The sequence below is a fragment of the Thunnus maccoyii genome, chromosome 23, assembly GCF_910596095.1.
Source record: "Thunnus maccoyii chromosome 23, fThuMac1.1, whole genome shotgun sequence".
NCBI classification, from domain to species: domain Eukaryota; kingdom Metazoa; phylum Chordata; class Actinopteri; order Scombriformes; family Scombridae; genus Thunnus; species Thunnus maccoyii.
Window position 1 is genome coordinate 21,325,869 of NC_056555.1, and position 21,238 is coordinate 21,347,106.

At 37.2% G+C, this 21,238-nt stretch overlaps 2 protein-coding genes across 2 annotated transcripts; both read right to left on the reverse strand.

The window, feature by feature from the left end:
- Window positions 1–3,751: 3,751 nt before the first annotated feature.
- Window positions 3,752–8,776, reverse strand: echdc3 (enoyl CoA hydratase domain containing 3). Its single transcript, XM_042403198.1, has 6 exons — window positions 8,582–8,776; window positions 6,926–7,047; window positions 6,557–6,654; window positions 5,906–6,106; window positions 5,017–5,195; window positions 3,752–4,102 (listed from the first exon to the last, which is right to left on the reverse strand). The coding sequence occupies exons 1-6, from the start codon at window positions 8,716–8,718 to the stop codon at window positions 3,949–3,951; spliced, it is 891 nt and encodes a 296-aa protein (XP_042259132.1). The 5' UTR covers window positions 8,719–8,776; the 3' UTR covers window positions 3,752–3,948.
- A 2,076-nt stretch (window positions 8,777–10,852) lies between these two features.
- On the reverse strand, window positions 10,853–20,902 carry kcnj8 (potassium inwardly rectifying channel subfamily J member 8). The gene is made up of 6 exons (XM_042403236.1): window positions 20,260–20,902; window positions 19,029–19,177; window positions 17,847–18,007; window positions 16,077–16,216; window positions 13,285–13,501; window positions 10,853–11,943 (listed from the first exon to the last, which is right to left on the reverse strand). The coding sequence occupies exons 1-6, from the start codon at window positions 20,604–20,606 to the stop codon at window positions 11,692–11,694; spliced, it is 1,266 nt and encodes a 421-aa protein (XP_042259170.1). The 5' UTR covers window positions 20,607–20,902; the 3' UTR covers window positions 10,853–11,691.
- Between the last annotated feature and the right edge of the window lie 336 nt (window positions 20,903–21,238).

Consider the following 21,238-nt stretch of genomic DNA (forward strand, 5'->3'; position numbering starts at 1 on the left):
CAATAAGAAGCACAAATACAAAACTGTGCTGCTTTTCTTTTCATACATTTTATATAATTGTTTATAGTAATAAGGCTCCATAGGCTCAATAACATTGCTGATAATCATTAAAACCTGTTCCTGTTTCATTCTCTAGATACTTTAAAGATTACACCTACAGCAGTTTTCCCATCAACCTCTATACATCAGTGAGGAACTGGCAGTAACTTCACTCTGCTTCTCTTAGCAAGGCTTAAAAAAATAAGCTGTTCAGTGTTCAGCCAATCTGCTTGGACAGTAATCAAAGATCATATCTGTACCCGGTGTATTTGTTTTCTGTGCATGAGTGAAGCCGGACATATCATCTTCAGACAGTTTGCTCCTTCAATACTAAATGTTTACACTGACAAACAGTTCCATCACTTCTAGTTAGATAACAAACACAGAATCTGTAGTGTTGCGTAGTTACAGCTGGCTATGGTTAACACAATTACACCATCATATGGCCGTTCAGTAAAACTACAACCTGAAGCATCAAAGTCACATTATGCACTCAAGAATTTCAGATTCTTATCCCCATTACATCAAGAGATTTAAGATCAGTCTCAAACTTCTGGATTTAAACTTGTAAGATTTCTGCAAATGTATAAAGCCTCATTTTTATAGCAGCAAAACAAAAACAACAAGAAACAAAACTTACATCTCTTATTGCATATAAATTAACATGCTATGCATGACCAACACAACATTACTAACAAGTACATAAAAAATACTGTTTCATGGTGATTTACTGTAGTCATTTTAAAGGCTTCTTTGTACAACTGTATGTTGTTCTCTGTGGTGTTTTACTCTCATGTCAACGAAATGACTTGGCTGTTCCTGATGAGTATTATTATCATCAATTTGTCTGTCAGTTATTTCTACAATAGATCCATTCATCATTTAATCTATAAAATGTCAGTAAATGGTGGAAAAATATCCATCACAATTTCCCAGAACCCCAGAGGAGGTCTTATATTTGGTTGTTTTGTGCTACTGACAGCCCAAAACCCAAAGATTTAACAAGATTTCACAGGAACCAGCAAATGTTTGCCATTTGTTCCTTAATAAATAATTTGAATGATTTACTGATTATTAACATTGCTGCTCTTTCATTTTCTGTCCATCAACTAATCAAATAAATGTTTCAGCACTAGAATTGACCTTTTATTGCAAATGGTTGAACAGATTTGTCAGAAATAAAAAACCTTCAGGGACTACAGTAGACCCCCAAAACAACGAGCTCTACTCATCTAAGATGTAGCACAGAAAACATAAACAGGTACATAGACAATATCACCACTAATTCTTTTCATTAGCAATTAATCTGTCAAATGTTCTTCATTTATGGTTTGTTTATAAAATGGCAGAAAATAGCATCACAATTTCCTGGGGCTCAAGGTGAAGTCTTCAAACTGCTTGTAATGTCACACCAACACTGCAAAACCCATATTCAATTTATAAATCACATAAGACAATGAAAAACAGACAAAGTGCAACCAATAATTATCAAAACAGTTGCCAATTTATTTTCTGTTATTCAATTAACTGACCGTTACCATTAGCAGTTAATAAGACTGCCCAAACATCGTCAACTCAAAGAGGAACTGCCAAGGACCAAATAAAAATACCACAATATCAACATTCAAATTATTCCTATCCATGATAATATGGACATTTATCATGTAAGCCGAACACCAACCAGAAACAAAGGAAACTGTCTCATTTGCTACACGAAATTACTTTACAATCTATAACAAAGCACATGATTAAAAACCAAGAACACACAGATGCAGCCGGGACCGAAACTTAGCAACCAACCACAGACTGTATCAAAAATAATGGACGCCGCCACCGTGACGTCACCCATTGGTTTGTGGACTTTTTGAAACCTCGAGTTTGCATTTTTACTGTCGCCATGTTGGATTTTTGGACAGAAGTGATGAGAAGTGAACATTTTTGGACGAGAAAGTGCAGCTGACCCTAACGTTAGCTGCTAGCCTGGTTAGCACGGTGCATATAGTCTTTGGTTAACTGATAATTGCTTGTGCTAATTTTCGTTAGCAAAAAGCTAGCTTAAAACCATTAAAACAAAATGTACTCACCGGAAAAACGGAACAAGGCTTTTTTAGAGCACCAATTATGTTACAATTATCTCTAATGAACTGAAAACACACTGAGATGGCGACGGCTACGGCTATATTCTGAGTATATGCCCTTAGCATACCCTGCTTTATCGTCAAATTTAAATTAAATGGGACCATAACTTACAAAAGTAACATCCATCCATGAGGCCGACAGGTAACGGTCGACCACGCGCTCGCTTCCTCTGCGCGCGGTGGCAGTTTGAACTGGTCAAATTTTCTGAACTATAACTCTCATCCTTATCATAACTCATTGTCAAATTTCTATAAACCAAAATATTTGTGAAACAACGCTTACCTCACACTCTTCTGTACATCTGAATTAACAGCTATTCCGTCCACTGAACCATGAAAATTATTCTAATCCGTTGTACAAGTTACCAAGCTGCTCCCTGACCCAAACAAAGATGGCGGCCGGATGTGACATAATTATATTATATTGCTGGCCTTGAGAGTATTTTTTTACAGTCTGTGGTCAAAACTATCTAATGCTTTTCCAGTGGTGGAAGAAGCATTGAGAACTTTTACTTCAGTACAAGTAACAATACCACATTGAACAAATACTCCATTACAGGTAAAATTTCTGCATTCAAATGTGTGGAGAAAAAAAGGAAAAAAAAATCCTGAATGAATGGTGATCATTTATTGTAACTTTATCAACTTTGTTTTGGTCCTCAACAAGTCAATAGTTTTTTTTCTTCCCCACTGATCTATAAAACTTGTGGTAAAGGTTTTCTTTTAGTAGAATCTTCAACAAACATTAGGGCTAAAGATGATTTAATGATACTTAGCTTTACATTATATTTCAGTTTCAATTACTTTAACTTTAATTGTCTCTGAAAAATTGTTTTTTTCAATTGTCTCTAAATACTACAATACCCATGATTCTTAGCAGCTGCTGCTTTGGAGAAGAAAGCCAGTCATAGGTGCAAATCACAGCTGTAGCGAATTCAAAAAGCCTACTTGGCAATTGGGAACAAAACACCCCACCATACATACCAAATTCATTCAAAATTAACCAAGAAAATAAAAGAAAACTGATATAAACTGCTGAATGTTTTATCTGGTTTCTATGAAACAAAACTTTAGCTTCTATTCACCATTTGCGATGCACACAACAGTTTTAAGCTCAGTGGTTGGATGCTGTCATGCTGAAATGCACCCTAAGAGTCATAGTTGACCTCTCTTGTTATGTTTTGATGCACACATGATTGTACCTTTGTGTTTTTATTTAAGAGTGAGATATTTTCTAACACAATTGATCATATTTTGTGCCTTGAGAGCTTCATCTTGAGCCTTGGAAAAGCTCCAACTGTGCAGAAAATGACCTGGACTTTAACGTCTAGAACCCTGATCATTCGAAATACCTCCTACCAATGCATAGCTCTAACTAATGCATCCATTACACAAATAAAGAAAGCAGCATTCTTTAGCTTTATGAGCTCATTATGTCATCAGCTATGAGCCTTGAGTCCTCTGGGTGTGTATTTCTTATCTCTACACTGTGGCCTATAAGGCACACACTAGTTCAGGTACTTGTGTTTAGTTTGAGTGACAAGGTGGAAATCCTCAAGGAAGACAGTCAACAGTTAAAACTTCAGTTCTGCTATATTTTTTCTGATCTTCCTAATTACACATGTACATTTTAACAGTTGTAGCCTGAACTCTGACTCAGGGCTGGCACTGATTATACCACACCAATAATTGAAAATCAGCGGCACCAATCAGGATATCCACCAGATCATTGCAGTGATCTCCTAGGACTTAAGGCCTGTCCAATAGTCCATCAGTCATGGGCTTTTTCTGTTTTATTGCTCCACACTGGCTTGCGTTTCTCTATGAAGGCTCGGATCCCCTCCTGTCCGTCTCTCAGAGCCAGGTTGTCAACCATCACCTTGGAGGCGGTGGCATACGCTGCATCTCGACCTTGAGCCATTTGTCTTTGGAAAAAAAAAAAACAAAGGACGAGATTATGTCAACAAAGCAATATGTGAAGGGAAATGTATGTGTATTAATTACAGTTTCTCAAATGATTTTACATCAGTAACCCTGATTATCATCATTATTGTTATTGAAAGAAAAGACTGGTGTTAAGTATTGAATGTGACTGCGATGACACCTACAATATCTGCTGTCACACATAGTAAAGAAGCATACTCATTCTTATCATCAAGCATTTTAATCATCAATTTATCATTTTATCATGTCAGTGGTGTCAGCTTTATACTCTCTCCACTATCTGCTGTCAGCAAAACCTCTGAAAGCTTTAGGACTGCTACTAACGATTACTTTTATTATCAATTACTCTGACGATCATTTTCTCAATAAATCATTTTGTCTATAAAATGTCAGTAAATATTAAAAATGGTTCTTATAATTTTCCTCTTTAAGTGTCTTTTTTTGTGCAACCAACAGTCCGAAAGCCCAAGATATTCAGTTTGCTATTACGTATGTCAGAAAAAAACATTACATTCTCACATTTGAGAAGCTGGAACCAGCAAATATTTGGCATTTTTGCTTTGAAAAAAAAAACTAAAATGATTATTCAATTATCAAAAAAGCAGATTAATTTTCTGATGATAGACTAATCAATTAATTGACTACTCATAGTAAATTAATCTTAGTTGTAATTACTTGTAGCACCTGGTGGCTACTAGAAGCTGCCAAACCTTTAGCTGATAGATTTGTTTGTAAAAATGACACTAAAGGATGAGGATGATGTCTTACTGATGCTAAAATGCTATGTACTGAATATTAGGTTTGGTAAGGGTGACCCCCTTGAACCACCTCAAAGATTTATGAACTATAAGAACTATTGATAACCACCATGAAAAAGCATCTGTTTGCATCCCACCTTTGGAAAGTGGCCTTGCCGAGGGCTACGACAGGTCGGCTGGCCTGACACACCCGCTGGGCGATGGCTAACGTCTCCTCCTCCAGTCGCTCTTCTGGCACCACCTTACTGACTAGACCGTGCAGCAAAGCATCATGGGCTGAGATGGGAGTTCCTGTGAACAGCATCTCCATGGCGACCTGGTGAAAAGAGGAGAGCAAGTAGAGCCTGAAAATTGATTTTTATGGGTGATCCCAATATCAATATTCGAGAAACAAGACTATGTCTACAGATACACTAATGTTTACCATGTTAGCATGTTAACATTTGCTAATTAGCACTAATGTGCAGCTGAGGCTGATGGGAAGGTCATTAGTTTGACATATTAGTATTGGACGAATTTAAAATTTGACTTTATGATAGTGCTAAAGGAAAACTTAAGGAATCACCAAAATTATGACAATTCATCCAGAGGGGGACATGAGTATCTTAAGAAATTTTCAAGGCAATCCATGCAGTAGTTTTTTTATGTGTACTGTAGGGAACTCTCAAATTTGGTTATTATCTGGCAGGATATTTTACAACAGAAAAACAAATTTCATTATCAAGGCTGAAAATAACAGCAAATTTTGAACAGTCCTTAGAAAAGGAAATCTATCTATCTTTGTCTTCGTTGTTGTAAGACTATTTCACCTATTCCCTATAATATTAATCTGATATCACTCTGACATGATGAATATGATTATGCAAAGTAATTTATTCTTCTTTTACATTGTAGAATGACCAAATGCACTGATTCTAATGTTAAATTCCACATATATAGGTCTAAAGATCTATTATAATTATCAACAACTACATCATATTTGCTGCGGTTCAGGGGACAAATAACAAAAATGCTTCAGCTCTTAACCTTCCTCGGCACAGCTCTGCCAATGGCCACCGCCGGCGTCGAGCAAAACAGACCCACGTTGACACCTGGAGTGGCGAAGGTGGACTTTTCCGTCACCACGGCGATGTCACAGCTGGCAACCAGCTGGCAACCTGCTGCTGTGGCAACGCCATTCACCATGGCTATTACAGGAACAGGTATATCTTGTACCAGAGTCATTACCTGAAACACACAAGCCAATGGGAACCAGCAGGTTTTTGAAGGCAAAGCACTGTTAGCTTTAAATAAAACTGAAAATATTTAATATTTGCAGGTTTCAGCTTCTCCAATGAGAGGTTTTATTTGCTTTTATCTGTTGTATTATTAAGTGGGTTTAGACTGAATAAACTGAAGATATCCCTTGATCTGCTGATTTAGTTCACAAGTAATGTGAGTTTGTGAGGAGAAATGAGAAAATGAGAGAGAGCAGAGGTAAAGTGAGAGAAAAGAAGGGGGCAAAGAAATAGAAAGAGAGGGAGACCCAGCCAGAAAAAGAAATGAGAAAAGAGACAGTGTAGAAATGAGGGAAAGAGATATGGAGAAATGAAGAGTCCTGCAGAAAGACAGAGGGAGATTGGAAGGGAAAAAGAGAGATAGAGGTGAAGAAAGAAAGACAGAAAAGGACAGACTAACCTCTGCACAAGTGTGGAAGACCTGTGTGTGATATTCTCGGCCCTGAGTTGACGTCAGCTCCTTCAAGTCATGTCCAGAGGAAAACACCGGACCTTTGGCTGACACACACACACACACAAGCACATAAATGTCTGTACAAAAGTTCATGGAAATCCATCTGATAGTTGTTAAGATATTTCACTCAAAGCAACAAATGTGAACCACATGGTGGCACTAGAGGAAAAGGTCGGGGATCCCTTAAGTCAGTAGGATTCATCCTCTGTGCACCATGAATGTCATTAAATAGTAGTTCAGAAATTTCAGACTGGATCAAAGTGGTGGACCAACCAACTGACTGACATCATCCCTCCACCCACACCACTAACATACCTGATATAATAATAACTCTGAGATCATCGCTGTCGACATCAGTCAGGATGTTTTCTCTGAGGGACTCCAGCATGGACAACGACAGAGCATTCCTCTTTCTGGGATTGTTCAGTATTATTCTCCTAAAAAGACATACATACATTAACATATTACACTCAGCATTGTCTTGGTTGCCATGCTTAATTATGCAGTTTTTTATTCCTGCAGTGGGTTCACTTTAAGGCTTTTAGTGTTTTTGAGCAACAGTTTTAGTAGTTTAATAGTCTCATAGAAAGTCTTTGTAAAAATCAAGAATAAGCAGATACATTAGTACTTTATCATATTTCATGCAGCCAAAAAAGCACCAAAAAAAGAAAACAACAATCAAACAACATCCACAGAAGATGGAAAAATGAGAATAAACTGCAGAATAGTCATTTTAAACTCACTATTCACTCCAGTTATAGTCAAAAGATTTAACACAACTTTACAATCTAACTTGTTTTACCAAACATTATGTTCCACTTCCTCGTGTGAACTGCATATTTAAACTGTATAAAGTTAGTCACTTATAAAATGCATCCATCTTGCACAATCTTTATGAATGAACAGAAAACATTCTTCAACTTGGCACACAGAGATGAAGATACATTTATTAAATACTGCATTTACGTACAATTTTGATGTATTTAGTACATCAAGTACTCAAAGTTTTCCCATTATGGGAAACTTTATGCTTCGACTCACCACCACAGAGACAAATATTATACTTTCTACAAAAAAAAATAAAAACTAGCCTGTATTGTCACTCATTAACAAACTTTGCAGAAAAATATTTTACATTTAACAGAATTCAGAAATAAATTGTGATGTACAGCTATAGATAACAAACTCCATGCACCACAACCAGACCTTCGTCTTTTCCTCTAAATCAATGCAGAACTTTATATGAAGATGCAGTATTTATATAGGAAAAAGGAGCAAATATACACAAAATGCTGCCTTTATAACTTTAAAAAAAGACAAATATTGGCTCATATTGGACAACATATACACCGATACCGATCCATACCAATATATCTGAGATAGGCAAATACTGGCTGATAATATCGGCCAGCCGATATATCGGTCGGGCTCTATTTTAGATGTTTTATTACAGAAAGTGTATGAAACCCATGACCAATATAGTCACACATTCTGTCATTGTTTTACTTATGGATGGAATTGCTGGAGACCCCCTGGAACCTCCTCAAGGACCCCTGGGGGTCCACAGACCCCACTTTGAGAACCGCTCCTTTAAGGTACTCAGCTCCTCTACTACTACTACTAAATAAAAGTACCAAAACTATTTAATACCAGTAAAAAAAAATCCTGCATTCAAAAAGTACAAAGTTATTAGCAAATCGCTGATAAAATTTTAGACTATTTGTATGTGGATGCATTTTAATTATCTGTAATAAAATCATCTAGGACTTTTACTGGATTTTTATTGTGTTGTTGCTATTTTTTACTTTAATCATCATAAAGTAATATTTGTGCTGAACTTATAAGAAGACCTAAACCTCATGTAACATATGTAATAAAGTAAGAGACACACTGCTGCTGCCGAAGTTGAGCAATTCTCTGTAAATGTTGAAGCTAGTTCGCTATCTGAGAGCTAAATAACAGCTTCGTAACCTTATTCCGTTGTTTTGTTGGCGGACTGTCAGCGGCTCCTTCTCTGTCTGACAGTAAAATCGTCTCCAGTCAGTCCTCGGTGTCGTCCTGCTGAGCTGCAGGACTCCAGCAGCTCTGCACAGAAAACTACGAGCCATGTTTTCTTTCTGTTCACCTCCCGGTTCATTCACCTGTCAGAGCCACGCAGCGCCGACGCTCACTTACGAGTTTCATACGTCATCACGTAGTGTGTGACGCACTACGTTTGCTTGAGGAAAGCGTTCATGTTAATTAGGACAATGTTTTTATGTAATTTAATCCAACTATTTATAATATATTATATATAAATGCATAAAATTAAATGAACCAATAGAAAACCAAACTTTACCTTATTTCTAATTGATATTGAGCTTTATTACAATTCTATTACAAAATAAAAAAGCAACAAAGATCCAAACAATATTTGAAACATAACATAACACAAAATTATTGACTGATGTTATTTGGTCATTAATCTGTAGCCCTTCATTTATTAATTTTTTTTCTCCTCCCATGCATTATTTCGTTTTTATTCTTGCACAATTGCTTTACAGCATGTTTTTTGTTTGTTTGTTTGTTTATGCCATAATTGAATTCCCTGCCACTTTGTTTTCACCTTTATTCTTTGTATTTGTTTATATGTTACTGTTTTTCTGAGTTTGACTGTTGTCAATAAAGTTGAGAGAATAAAATTTAAAAAAAGAAAGAAAGAAAAGGTAATTTTTGCATTGTCAAGAATTAAACATTAAACACATTTTTAAACATTAAACAAACAATATACAACATTAGTATCAATAATATATGCATATTTACATGGATTTACATGGATTACAAGATTGGAAGGTGTTTGTTAATACAAGAAGTGTAAGAAGTATCTTTACCTGAGTTAGAGCAAAAATAATATTTACTATTTACCAGGGCTGCAACTAACAATTACTTTCATTATCGATTAATCTGATGATTATTTTCTCCATTAATCAATTAGTTATTTTGTTAGAAAATGTCAGAAAATAGTGAATCTTGTTTTGTCTGATCAACTGTCCAATTTGAGAAGGTGATTAATTTTCTGTTGATCAACTAATTGTTACATTAATTACTAATTTAAAGATAAAATATATATCATATAAAATATATTCTGTCTTTTAAATTTATTTAAATGTCTATTATATACATATTATGTATACATATACATATATTATGTACATGTATTGAGAAGGTATCTCAATAATAGTATAATAATAATAGTATAATAATTAATAATATATATATATAATACTATATAATTATATATATATACCCTCTATCTACTGGCACTATCACTATCACTATCTAGTTAGTCATTATTTTCAATCTGATGGTGATATCTCTCTCTGTCTGTCTCTCTGTATGTGTGTATGGATATTATTATTATTGTAGGTATTCAGGTAATTAAAGGAAATTCAGATGAAGGAAGTGCATTTATTTTCATTCAACAAAACTGACACACAAGTGAAAAATACACATGTACAGTACAGTGATTGATTGCTACCAGAGGAAATTACCACCACTACAAGTTCAACAGTGACTTTATTTAAATCATACTTGAGCTGTATTGAACAGTATTGTAATTATTGATTTTATGATGATGAGACACAAAAGTTGCAACAGTTATGGAAACGTAATGAAAAACTGGGACTGACTGAATCAAATACACTTTTCTATAATCACCAGAACAGACAGATGTGAAACAAAACACTGGCTTCATTTACAAGCTGGAGGAATTAATTAATTAACTTCTACACCCAGATAACCTGTCGCTCAGTGAAAATGTTCTTGTTATTTTGCTGTTATTTAAATTAAAGCAAATAAAACAGGGATTGATTGCTGATGGAGGATTAATGAAGGTTCCTACCAGACACAGGATGTGTTAGAATCAATATTTATTGATGATATTTTAGTTGATTAAACAAGGCATGACTACAGTAAACCTACAATACATTAAAGCTTCATTATCATTGAATCCTTTGATTTAATTAGGGCTGCAACTAACGATTATTTCATTATCGATTAATCTTTCTAAACTGATTAGTCTTTGGTCCATAACATGTCCGAAAATGGTGAAAAATATTGATCATTGTTTCCCAAAACCCAAGTTTACTGTCATAAAGGACTAAATAATCAGAAAATATTCACACTTTCTGAAGCTGGAATCAGAGAATTTGGACATTTTTTCTTATAAAAATGACTCAAAGTGATTATTTTTCTGTCGATCCACTGATCGATTAATCGACTAATCCTGTATTTCAGTCAATGATTAATTGTTTACTCTACAAAATATCAGAAAATTATCTAAAATTGTCAATCACAGGTTCCCAGAACCCAGTGTGAAGTCTTCAAATTTCTTGTTTTTTTCCAATCAACAGTAAAAAAACAAACAAACAAATATTTTCAGTTTACAAGGATCGTCATATCTGAGAAGCTGCTGAAACCAAAAATGTTCCAGCACGTGATGACGACCCAAACTAATTATCTAACTTAATTTTCTGGTAATAAATGGGAATAAATGATAATAATCGACTGTTTGAACACTAACCTACATTAAAGTTTGCTTGTTTACCTGCAGCAGAGTTTTATCTTCTCGAGGTTCTTGTTTATTGTATAAATCATAAAGCCGTCTGAGGCATGTTGGTGATTTTGTACAATGTAAATGAATTTAACTTGTCACTTATTGGCTTTGAGAAAATATCACCTGCATGTGGTGTTGAAGGAAGTAGGAGTGGATGACGTTTCGTGTCTGTGCATCGGGGCCCGATAATGTGTCTGTGGAGACACAAGAGGCCAAACTGGTTGTATATTTATAGTCTCGGTGGTTGTATCAGTGCTAGACTGCAGCATGTCAGTGATTTGAGCAGTTCAGTCTGAATAAGAAATACTTTTTACTCCACGTATGTAAACATGAAGTAACATCAGCCGTAAAAGTGTTGAGAGATAAGTTGAGAGAATGCAGGGAACAGAAAAACAACGAGTCCCATCAGAGCAGGAGACACACCAACACCCACGATCCTCCTTCCCACCAGGAGGACCAGGGCAGCCAGTAGGAGGCAGGCCTCATGTCAGGTGACGGCGTTCAGGGTTTGGCCTCCGTCGCCGGGGGTGAAGAACTGGACTTTGGGTGAGACGAGCCCCGAGTTGTTCCTGCGCAGGCTCCCGCTGCTTCCTCCGCCTTTACGAATGGAGTTGTTGCGCCGCATGGAGTTACGCTTGCGCAGCGAGTTCTGGTGCGACAGCTCGCTTTTCTGGAGCGTCTGGATTAAGATCGACGGCTTCTCGTCCAGTTCTCTGGCGCTGCAGCGCGGCGTGGCTACCTGGAAGAGCAACAACATTTTTAAAACATGCAATGAATGTGTTTTTTTCTGTCTCTTAGCAAATGATGAAAACATGTTAGCAGGAGTTTATGATTCTTATTATTTATCATAAAGGGATATTTTAAACACCCCTTCAAGCCCTTCTATATGTTTAATTTGCATGTAGAGCTGTAACAATTAGTCAATTAATCAATTAGTTGACAACTATTAAATTAATCGCCAACTATTCTGATCATTTTTTTTAAAAAATGTCCAAATTCTCTGGTTCCAGCTTCTCAAACATGAATATTTTCTGGTTTCTATGACAGTAAACTGAATATCTTTGGGTTGTAGACAAAAAAAGACATTTCAGGACGTCATCTTGGGTTTTGGGAAACAGTGATTTACATTTTTCACCATTTTCTGACATTTCATAGACCAAAAAACTAATCAGTTAATCAAGAAAATAGTCGTCAGATTAATCAATAATGAAAATAATTGTTAGTTGCAGCCCTGTGACACACTAAAAGCAAGAGAACTAAAAGTACATTAAGTAGCAGTGGACATTGAAAGCAGCTCTAAAAAGGTGAGTTTACAGTAGATGCTGATGCGTGCTGCTGTTTATCAGGTATATTTTACATTCACTATCCTAGTTTAGCGTGTTGGCATGGTAACATTTGCTAATTAGATCTAAACATAAAGTACAAATAAGGCTGATGGGAATGTTATTAGTTTTGCTATATTGAAATTTAGACCCGATGCCAACGGATGAAAAGTCAGAGGGTCATCAAAAGTGAGGACAGGACATCTGTACCACTTGTCATGACAATCCAGCCAGTTTACAGTATCTGGTACATTTCAAAGGTTAAGTGACAACTTTGAGCCGCTGGTGGCGCTAAATGAAGAGTCAGGGGATCACACATCCTCCGATAATAATGTTGCTTTCAGAGGAAATGTGTCAAAACCCCTGAAAAGAAAAGAGGAGATGTGTGATTTCAGAGGATCCTTCTGTCTCTCAGTTTAAACAGAAAGTGTCGAGGAGGTTTGAGGCCGAGCAGGATCAGCTGCTGGTGTTGATATTTGGTGGAAGGATTCTGATGCCTGAACCAAATTTAATTACAATCCATCCAATAGTTGTTGAGATATTTCAGTTGGGACCAAACTGATGGGCTGACTGACGTCCGGAGAGATAAAAACTAACTTTCAAAACTTTCTGAGAGTCAAAGAAAATGTGTTTGAAGCCTTTAGTGCATGAATTGATGGTCACATGATTGTTAAAACTTAGATGTTTAATGTGATAAAGTATTTTAAAGACAATAAATCATCACTCTTTAGTAATTATTGATATGAAACTCTGGTTACCTTGACTGTGTTTCCAAACTTGGAGTAGTCCACAGAGTACACGCCCTCCTCCTCCGTTACTATGGGAACGAAACGGTGACCCCACTGGATCTCCTCGGAGACGTAGGAGGTCCTGGCCTGTGTGGTGATCCCCGTCGTCTCCACCACGCCCTCCAGGATGACGATCACCTCCAGGTCGCTGCACTGCAGCTCCATGGCGGACAGGTCGTACAGCGGACTGAGATCAGAGAGAGCAGAGCGGACGCACGTTTTATGTTTCCTGTCAGGGAACCTTCAGCGAGTTCGGCTGGTGTGAAGCTAAAATCCGACACAGCTCACTTATTCTAAACTGGTTTTGACTGTGTAACAATTGTTTTCATTATCAATTCATCTGCTGATTAGTTTCTCGATTAATCAATGACTTATTTGGTCTGTAAAATGTCAGAAAATACTGAAAAATGACTGTTTCAATTTCCTAGAGTCAAATTTTGTCTAATCAATGGTCTAAAACCCAAAGATATTTAGTTTAACTGTCATGTATGACAAATATAAGCATAAAATCAGCACATATGAGCCAAATCTTTGGTGTTTTTGCTTAATTATTATTATTTGATTATCAAAATAGTTGTTTTTTGTCAATTTTTTGTCGATCAACTAAACGTTGCAGCTCTAGTAATGTGTTTAAACTGGAGAAAAGGAAAAGTCAGGTGTGTGTATGTCTTCTTATTTTCAAGAAATCTCATGAAAAATACCCAAATCCAACAATGAACTGATCTATTATTATTATTGTGTCTGATATATCTCATTAATCTGTGCCGTAGAGCTCTGTCGTTGTCCAAAAACCATGTCAGTGAGTCGCTCCGCTGCACTGGGTGACATGTTCTTTCATTACCATCATTAACACACTGTTTATTTTAAATCAACCTCACACACACACACACACACACACACCGTCCTGCTGCCAGAAATACTCACTAGAGCACCAAAACACACGTCATCCACCAATGAAAATAACACTATTTACTCCTGTTTCTGTTATTATTATCATTATTATTATCTCATTAAGAAAACTGAAACTACATATTTGTGAGCTTTTAAATTAAATTTGTTGTCCTTAAATTCCAGTATTTTTCAACCTGGACCCTATTTTCCCATCATTTTGTGTCTAATGGGGATAAAAACAGGCTGTAATGTAATCCTGATCCTCCAACTGCACCCATCACAGTACGTCTAAACCTAAAACTGCTTGTTTTTGCTCACTGATACGCTCCGATTGTTATTATAAGTGTCTGAAAATGAAAGTAAACACAAGAACCAGCAACCTGTAGCAGCACAGACCCAAAATGATGAGAAAACAGGGTACAGATTGAAAAATATAGTATAACATAGTAAACCTTATCCTTTACTAAAGAAGTATGTTTACTAAATCTTCCTGATTTTTGCTTTTGATGATTTGTGTCCCAATTCCATACTACACACTAGTTTTATACAGTATGTAACATATACAGATTTTCATAGTATATAGATGGTAAATTATATTAGATATTAATGCACTTTACTGATTTGTACCAACAGGAGTCTCCTACTGGCTGAAATGATATTGTTCAAAAATGTAAAACTTCTATTTTCAGCTTTTTTCAGAGCAAATTTTGGCTCCACCTGCTGATGATACAACAAACATATCATGCTGTAAAAGCTAATAAGTGGACCAAACTTCTTATTTGTTGTTTTCTGACGTGTTCCTGGAGCCTTCAAGACATTTTTTGAGTATACTTTATTTCCTAGAGTGAACACAACAGACTCAAAACCTGTTTAGATTGACTGTATTCTGTAGTAGGTATATGGTACAATGTCCTCTTTAGTACTGTAAGTTTGTGTTCGTCCACCAGATGGAGGTATTGAGTTACACACGGTGTCAAGGCAGCTGCTCATAATCTAATCAACACTTTTTCAGTCATTTTCAGTTGCAAGATATGACGTGCTACATGCTGCTAACATCCAACCAATCCAGTCACACACAAAAAACATTATCTCAACCTTTTTTGGCTTGTGACCACATTAAAGGGGACATATTGTGCACATTTACACCTCTATATTTATATTCTGGGGCTCAACTGGAATATCTTTGCATGATTTACACCCACTCTGTTCTGATTGGTTAATTTCTGGCGGCTCTGGAGGTTACGCAGACAAACTATAGTAGAGGAATTTCACTACTTTTTCTTGTTCTTTACTCATAATGGAAACTTCTCAAATTCATCAGTACATGTTTGAGCCCAAATCAGGTTATAAATACATGAGTGGATGTGAACGACCCACGGAGCAAGTTTAGCAACAACGGCTATGGAACAGACAGCCATTTCTGGGCATGTGCGAACAATCTGACATCATCACGAGGAGGAAGTAGAGTGTTCAGAGCAGGAAGTCCTGGCTTTTGACTTTAAGGGAGCATTTTTACATACGTTACATACCTTTGACCCTGTTTAACATAGATATCCGACATTATAACAGTATAAAAATAACAGAAAATCACAAAAAGCATGAAATGTCCCCTTTAAAAGCTGTATCTACGTGCTCCCCATCATCTCAAATATCTCTAAGTTGTGAGCTCTTCAGTAAAGATTTGTTTTCCTTTCATATATTGTTTCATTTGAATACTTTTTGTTGCCTGAAGAGGTAAAACATTCAGTATTTCACAAGAATAAAAAACAACCAAAGATTAGAGAAAAATCAAAGAGAGTAAATATATTTCTGTAAAGTAGAAATATATTTGTTTCTTTCTTGTTCCTTTTTGTCGTCCTGTGTGTTCGTACCTGTTTTTGTCAATAACGTGGCAGATGATGAGCGGGGCGAGGAGGAACAGGCTGTTGCTGGCCACGGCGCTCTCAGTCTGGACGTCGATCTGATGGATGGGGATCACCTCCCCCTCTGGTGTCGTTGTCTTTCTCACCACCTGCAAGTCATAATGAATCATGAAATAACAAATAATCCTTTCATTAATTATTATTATCACATGTATGTCCTTTAGTTTTCCTTGTTCAAGAGCTGAATTTTCTCTTTTTTTGAGTTTATAAATGAAACAAGAGGTGATAAAAATAAACCTGAAACAATTAGTTGATTATCCTATTAGTCATTTTTCAAGCAAAAAAGCAGAACATGACCTTGTTCCAGCTCAGCTGTGAGGATTTGCTACTTTTATTTGTCTTATATGATAATAAATTGAATATTTTTGGGGGTTTCAGATAAAGCAGGTAGTTTGAAATGATCAGTTTGGACCTCAGGAAGTTGTGATGAGCATTTTTATCCAAGTGATTAATGGATGAATCGAGAAAATAATAAACATTAATAACAATAACGTTTGCAAATCATGCAAACTTTGCACTTAAAAAGTTTTCTCCTCTCTTATAAAGTACTATAAAGTAGCTACTAATCTACAAGACACATGGAGTCTGCATATCAGGGCTGCAACTAACGATTATTTTCATTATTGATTAATCTGATGATTATTTTCTCGATGAATCGTTTTATCTATAAAATGTCAGAACATATTAAACTAGAAATACAGCCTCATGGTCGTCTGCCTCCACCAACCAGTCAAGTCAAGTGTATTTTCCTTGTATGTGTTCACATGTTTGGCCAGTAAAACTGATTCTGATTGAACACAAAGTTGTAACCATGACAGCAGATGATGCTTCAGATATGATGCTGCTGCAAAGAAGCTACAAATTCTAAAACGTGGAAACACAGAAGATCTAAACAATAAATCACAGTTTCAAGCTGGAAACCAAGATTAGTGTCACTGATTCAGTATCTGACTAAATGTGAGACATGGTCACAATCTCCTCTTCTGTTCCTGAGTTATGGTGTTGAATAACGGCCAGAAAAGTGTTTTTGCAGAACATTATGATGTCACGGTGAAGTTGACCTTTGACCTTTTTGGATATAAAATGTCATAATTTTATCCTGTTAGACATTTATGTGAAACTTTGTCATAATTAGCGTATTAATTCTTGAGTTATGGCCGAAAGCGTGTTTTGTGAGGTCACAGTGACCTTGACCTTTGACCTCCAAAATCTAATCAGTTCATCCTTGAGTCCGAGTGGATATTTGTGCCAAATCATGTTCATGAGATTGGGATGGATGTGAGGTTACAGTGACCTTGACCTTTGACCTTTGACCAACAAAATCTAATCAGTTCATTCTTGCATGAAAAATGTTATAATTTCCTAGAGGCCAAGCTGACGTCTTCAAATGTCTTGTTTTGTCCGATCAACAGTCCAAAAACCAAAGATATTTGTTTACTATCATGTTCGACACAAAAAAACTTCAAATCTCACATTTTTTGGCATTTTTCCTTTAAAAAATGAGTTAAACAATAAATCGCTTATCAAAATATTTGCCAATTCATTTTCTGTCATTCGACTCATCTTTGCTGCTCTGCTGCATACAAAGAGAAAAACAAATAAAAACTATTCTGCAAAATTTTATTTTATTTTTATCAACAAGAAATGCAGCAACAAACATACAACAAGCTGCTCAGTAAAGATCAGAGTTCAGTCGGTGAGAATAAAGCAGAAACACACCTGTAACCTGACGGTCGCTCCTATGATCATGCTCTTCCTGAGATCCCCGATACGGATCATGAAACACAGACGGTTGTTTCTGACGGCGATCACGGCGTGACGGCTGAAGATCAGCGTCTCCGCGCGACGGTTGGACTGAGCCGTCTTCATGAAGATACAACCTGCGGACCGGAAAACTCACATCAGCGAACTAGTCTCACCGCGTACTGTTTTCCATGTATATGTTGATATTTCAGCATGTTAGAAGTCTTAAACAACACAGAAAATACTTGTGTTTTTCACCATTTTCTGATGTTGGTGAAAATAATCAGCAGATTAATTGATAATACAGGTAATCAAGCCACTGCAGGGTTTAATCTGAGTCATAGAAACTCAACTGTTGCAGGCTGGACATGTCGTTCAGAGAGTGATACAGATAAATGGAAGTTATAGACACATTTAACATTAACCTGGGACACTCCTTGCTACTTTAAACATGCTTAAACAAGTCTGTCTCAACAAAACAACAGTCAAACGAACATTTAAACATGTGTTTCTTGCTGTAATCATTCCTGCTGTTCATGCTGACCATTAGAAGATCCCTTCATAATGACCTTACAGTGGAAGTGATGGAGGACAAAATCCACAGAAGCTAATATGAAGCTTCAGCGTCCAAATGAGTCAAATCAAGTAGATATCTTTCAACGTTACAGTCTTTTTAGCACCAAAGTTCCTCTTTTTGTTACTATACTTCCACCTGCAGCTCAACAGGGAAACACAAAGAGGGGATTTGATGCTAAAAAGACTGTAAATGTGTCAGATATCCACTTGATATGACTAACTCAGACTGCTGAAGCCTCATATAAGCTTCACAGAGACTTTTAAATACACTGTTGTGGACACACTGTGGATTTTGGCCTCCATCACTTCCACTGAAAGCACATTTGAAGGATCTTTTAACAGCCAGTATGAACAGGAGGAATGATTACAGCCAGGAAAACCTCTTTCACTGTTACTATGGACACCTGACTGTTGTTTTAAGACACACTTGAAAAATTATCAGCTGCTATTGAGACTCGATGCTTCAGCTGTTCCAGGATCAACATGAAGGTGATAAACACGGATGTTTCATTCCCCAAACATTAAGAAGGAGGAACCGTTTCAGCCTGATCTTCATGACCCTGAGCGGTTTCTGAGTCTCACCCAGCATGACAGCATTGATGATGAGTCCCACGATGTTCTGCAGGATGAGCACGGTGATCGCGGTCGGACACTGTTCGGTTATCATCCGTCCCCCGAAGCCGATGGTCACCTGAACCTCGATGGAGAACAGGAAGGCTGAGGTGAACGACCTGCAGGAGACATGAAGGATTTAGACATTTAGAGGGTGTTTTTCAGCCACACAGGTTGTTGAATTTGAGCTTAAAATGACTTGAATTACTTCTAGACTTATTTTCTGATGAGCTAAACCCAAAACCAGAATCCTTAAGTGATTAATTGATTAGTTGATGGACAGAAAATTAATCTGCAACCATCTTGATAATCATTTTAGTAATTTTTCAAGCAAAAATGCTGAATATTTGCTGGTTGCAGCTTCTCAAAGGTGAAGATTTAAAGTGTCTTACATGATAGTAAACTGAATATCTTTGGATTTTTGGACAAAACAAGACATTTGATGACATCACCATGGTCATTTTTCACTGTCTTCTGACATTTTATAGACAAAACGATAGTCCTAAGTGTCTTGGGTCCACTTTATGATTATGGTAGATATGATTAGTATATTTTAGAAAAGACAAATTCTCCCACTGCAGCTTTAAATTGAAAAAAAATAAGTTTTGCCTTTTTTCTCAGAAACATTTGCTGCCATTTAAGGTATCACATTGTTCAAAAAACACACACAAAGAGATAAAATGGACAGAAATACAACTTATCATCGTTGTGTGACTTATCATATTTGATGTTGTGTTTGAAGTTTTGAGTGGAGGTGATAGAGAAGAGAAGGCTGATGAGTAGAGGAGGAGAAGAAAGGTAGCCTGGAGGAGAGGTGACAGAGGGGTAGAGGAAGGAAGGAAGGAAGGAGGGAAAGAAGTTGGTGAGCTCAGAGGGAGGTGCCAAACAGCTTCCTTCTCCTCCTGCAAACTTTACTTTATTTCCCTGGAAAGTACGAGGGCAAAAGTTCCTCGACTTCCTGTCATAGTTTATATCTTTCTATCCCTCCTCTCTTCCTCCTTTCCACCTCTTCTTATCTCCAATAATTGGAGGTAGATTGAAGTAAGGATGGATGAAAAGAGGAGAGAAGAGAGGAAAACCCCCCAAAAATCTGCAAAATGTTTAAGAACTTTATTTGTCAGATGAAACACACTCTAACAGTCTATATTCCACCTTTAAACTTTCATTTCATCATATTTATAATGATCTGTGTTTTTCTTACTTGACCTCGTTGACGCAGTAGGTCTCGTTCTCCCGCTTCGGGTCCAGGTCTCCGTGCGCAAACGCCACCAGCCACCAGCTCATGGCGAACAGCAGCCAACTGCTGACAAACGTCGTGGTGAAGATAACCAGCGTAAAACGCCATTTAAGGTCGACCAGCGTGGTGAAAACGTCCTGCAGGAATCTGCCCTGCTCGCGGATGTTCTTGTGCGCCAAGTTGCACGAGCCGTTTTTGGCGATGAAGCGCGCTTTGTTCACGCGGTCCCTGAACACCGGTTTGCGGGGCATCCGGGAGGCGAGCCCCGGCAGACCGAACTCCTCCGGGATGATGCTTTTTCTCGCCAACATCTTGCGCCGCTTCGGATGGTCAAGAAAACGCGTCAAAGACCGTTTTTAATTGTTCTTCAGTGCGTCTTTACGCGCGGAAACAACATGACCACCTGCAGGAGGAGAAAAAAAAAACGCTCAAAGACGCACCGACTCGTTTTCTTCCGTCGACATTTGGGGATGTTTCGGAGTGATCGCAGCGCGCCGCCTCTGCTCAGCTCCTCTGAGGGCTGGGACGGTTTCCACTCTCCTGTTGACGTAGTCCAAACTTCCAGAGTCCAGACCCGGTCAGACCAGGGTACTGCTGCCTTCAAGGACTCTTCCCGTACCGTCGGAAATAAAAGATTCCAAAGTCTGACGCGCGTAAAATCTTTTAAAGATCCCCAAATCATTTCTTAACTTACTCACATGGCACATAACCTCTAAAGTATTGGTTTACAGTGAATCACGTAACCAAAGTCCAGTAATTAGTTAGACACTTGAATCATTTACGTAAAATGATTGAATTCATTCTGACTCATTTCATACACTTTCACTTCAATTCAACTAAAGAAAACTTTAAATGGAGTTTTTAAAGTGTAAAAATTCAATCACAGCTCACATTTGACTTCTGTTATTTGGCATTTTATGTCTAATCTGGAATTTTGTCTTTA

Bases quoted from the DNA above. Each gene is read 5' to 3' on its own strand.
- echdc3 (XM_042403198.1), bottom strand. From the start codon at position 8,718: ATGGCTCGTAGTTTTCTGTGCAGAGCTGCTGGAGTCCTGCAGCTCAGC. The intron at 6,655-6,925 runs GTATGTTAGTGG...TGTGTGTGTCAG, and splicing joins CAGAGTTATTATTATATCAG to CCAAAGGTCCGGTGTTTTCC. The intron at 4,103-5,016 runs GTGGGATGCAAA...TTTTTTCCAAAG, and splicing joins GGCAAGGCCACTTTCCAAAG to ACAAATGGCTCAAGGTCGAG.
- kcnj8 (XM_042403236.1), bottom strand. From the start codon at position 20,606: ATGTTGGCGAGAAAAAGCATCATCCCGGAGGAGTTCGGTCTGCCGGGG. The intron at 16,217-17,846 runs GTGTGTTTCTGC...TATGACTTGCAG, and splicing joins GAGCGACCGTCAGGTTACAG to GTGGTGAGAAAGACAACGAC. The intron at 11,944-13,284 runs GTAACCAGAGTT...TTGCTCTTCCAG, and splicing joins AGTTTGGAAACACAGTCAAG to GTAGCCACGCCGCGCTGCAG.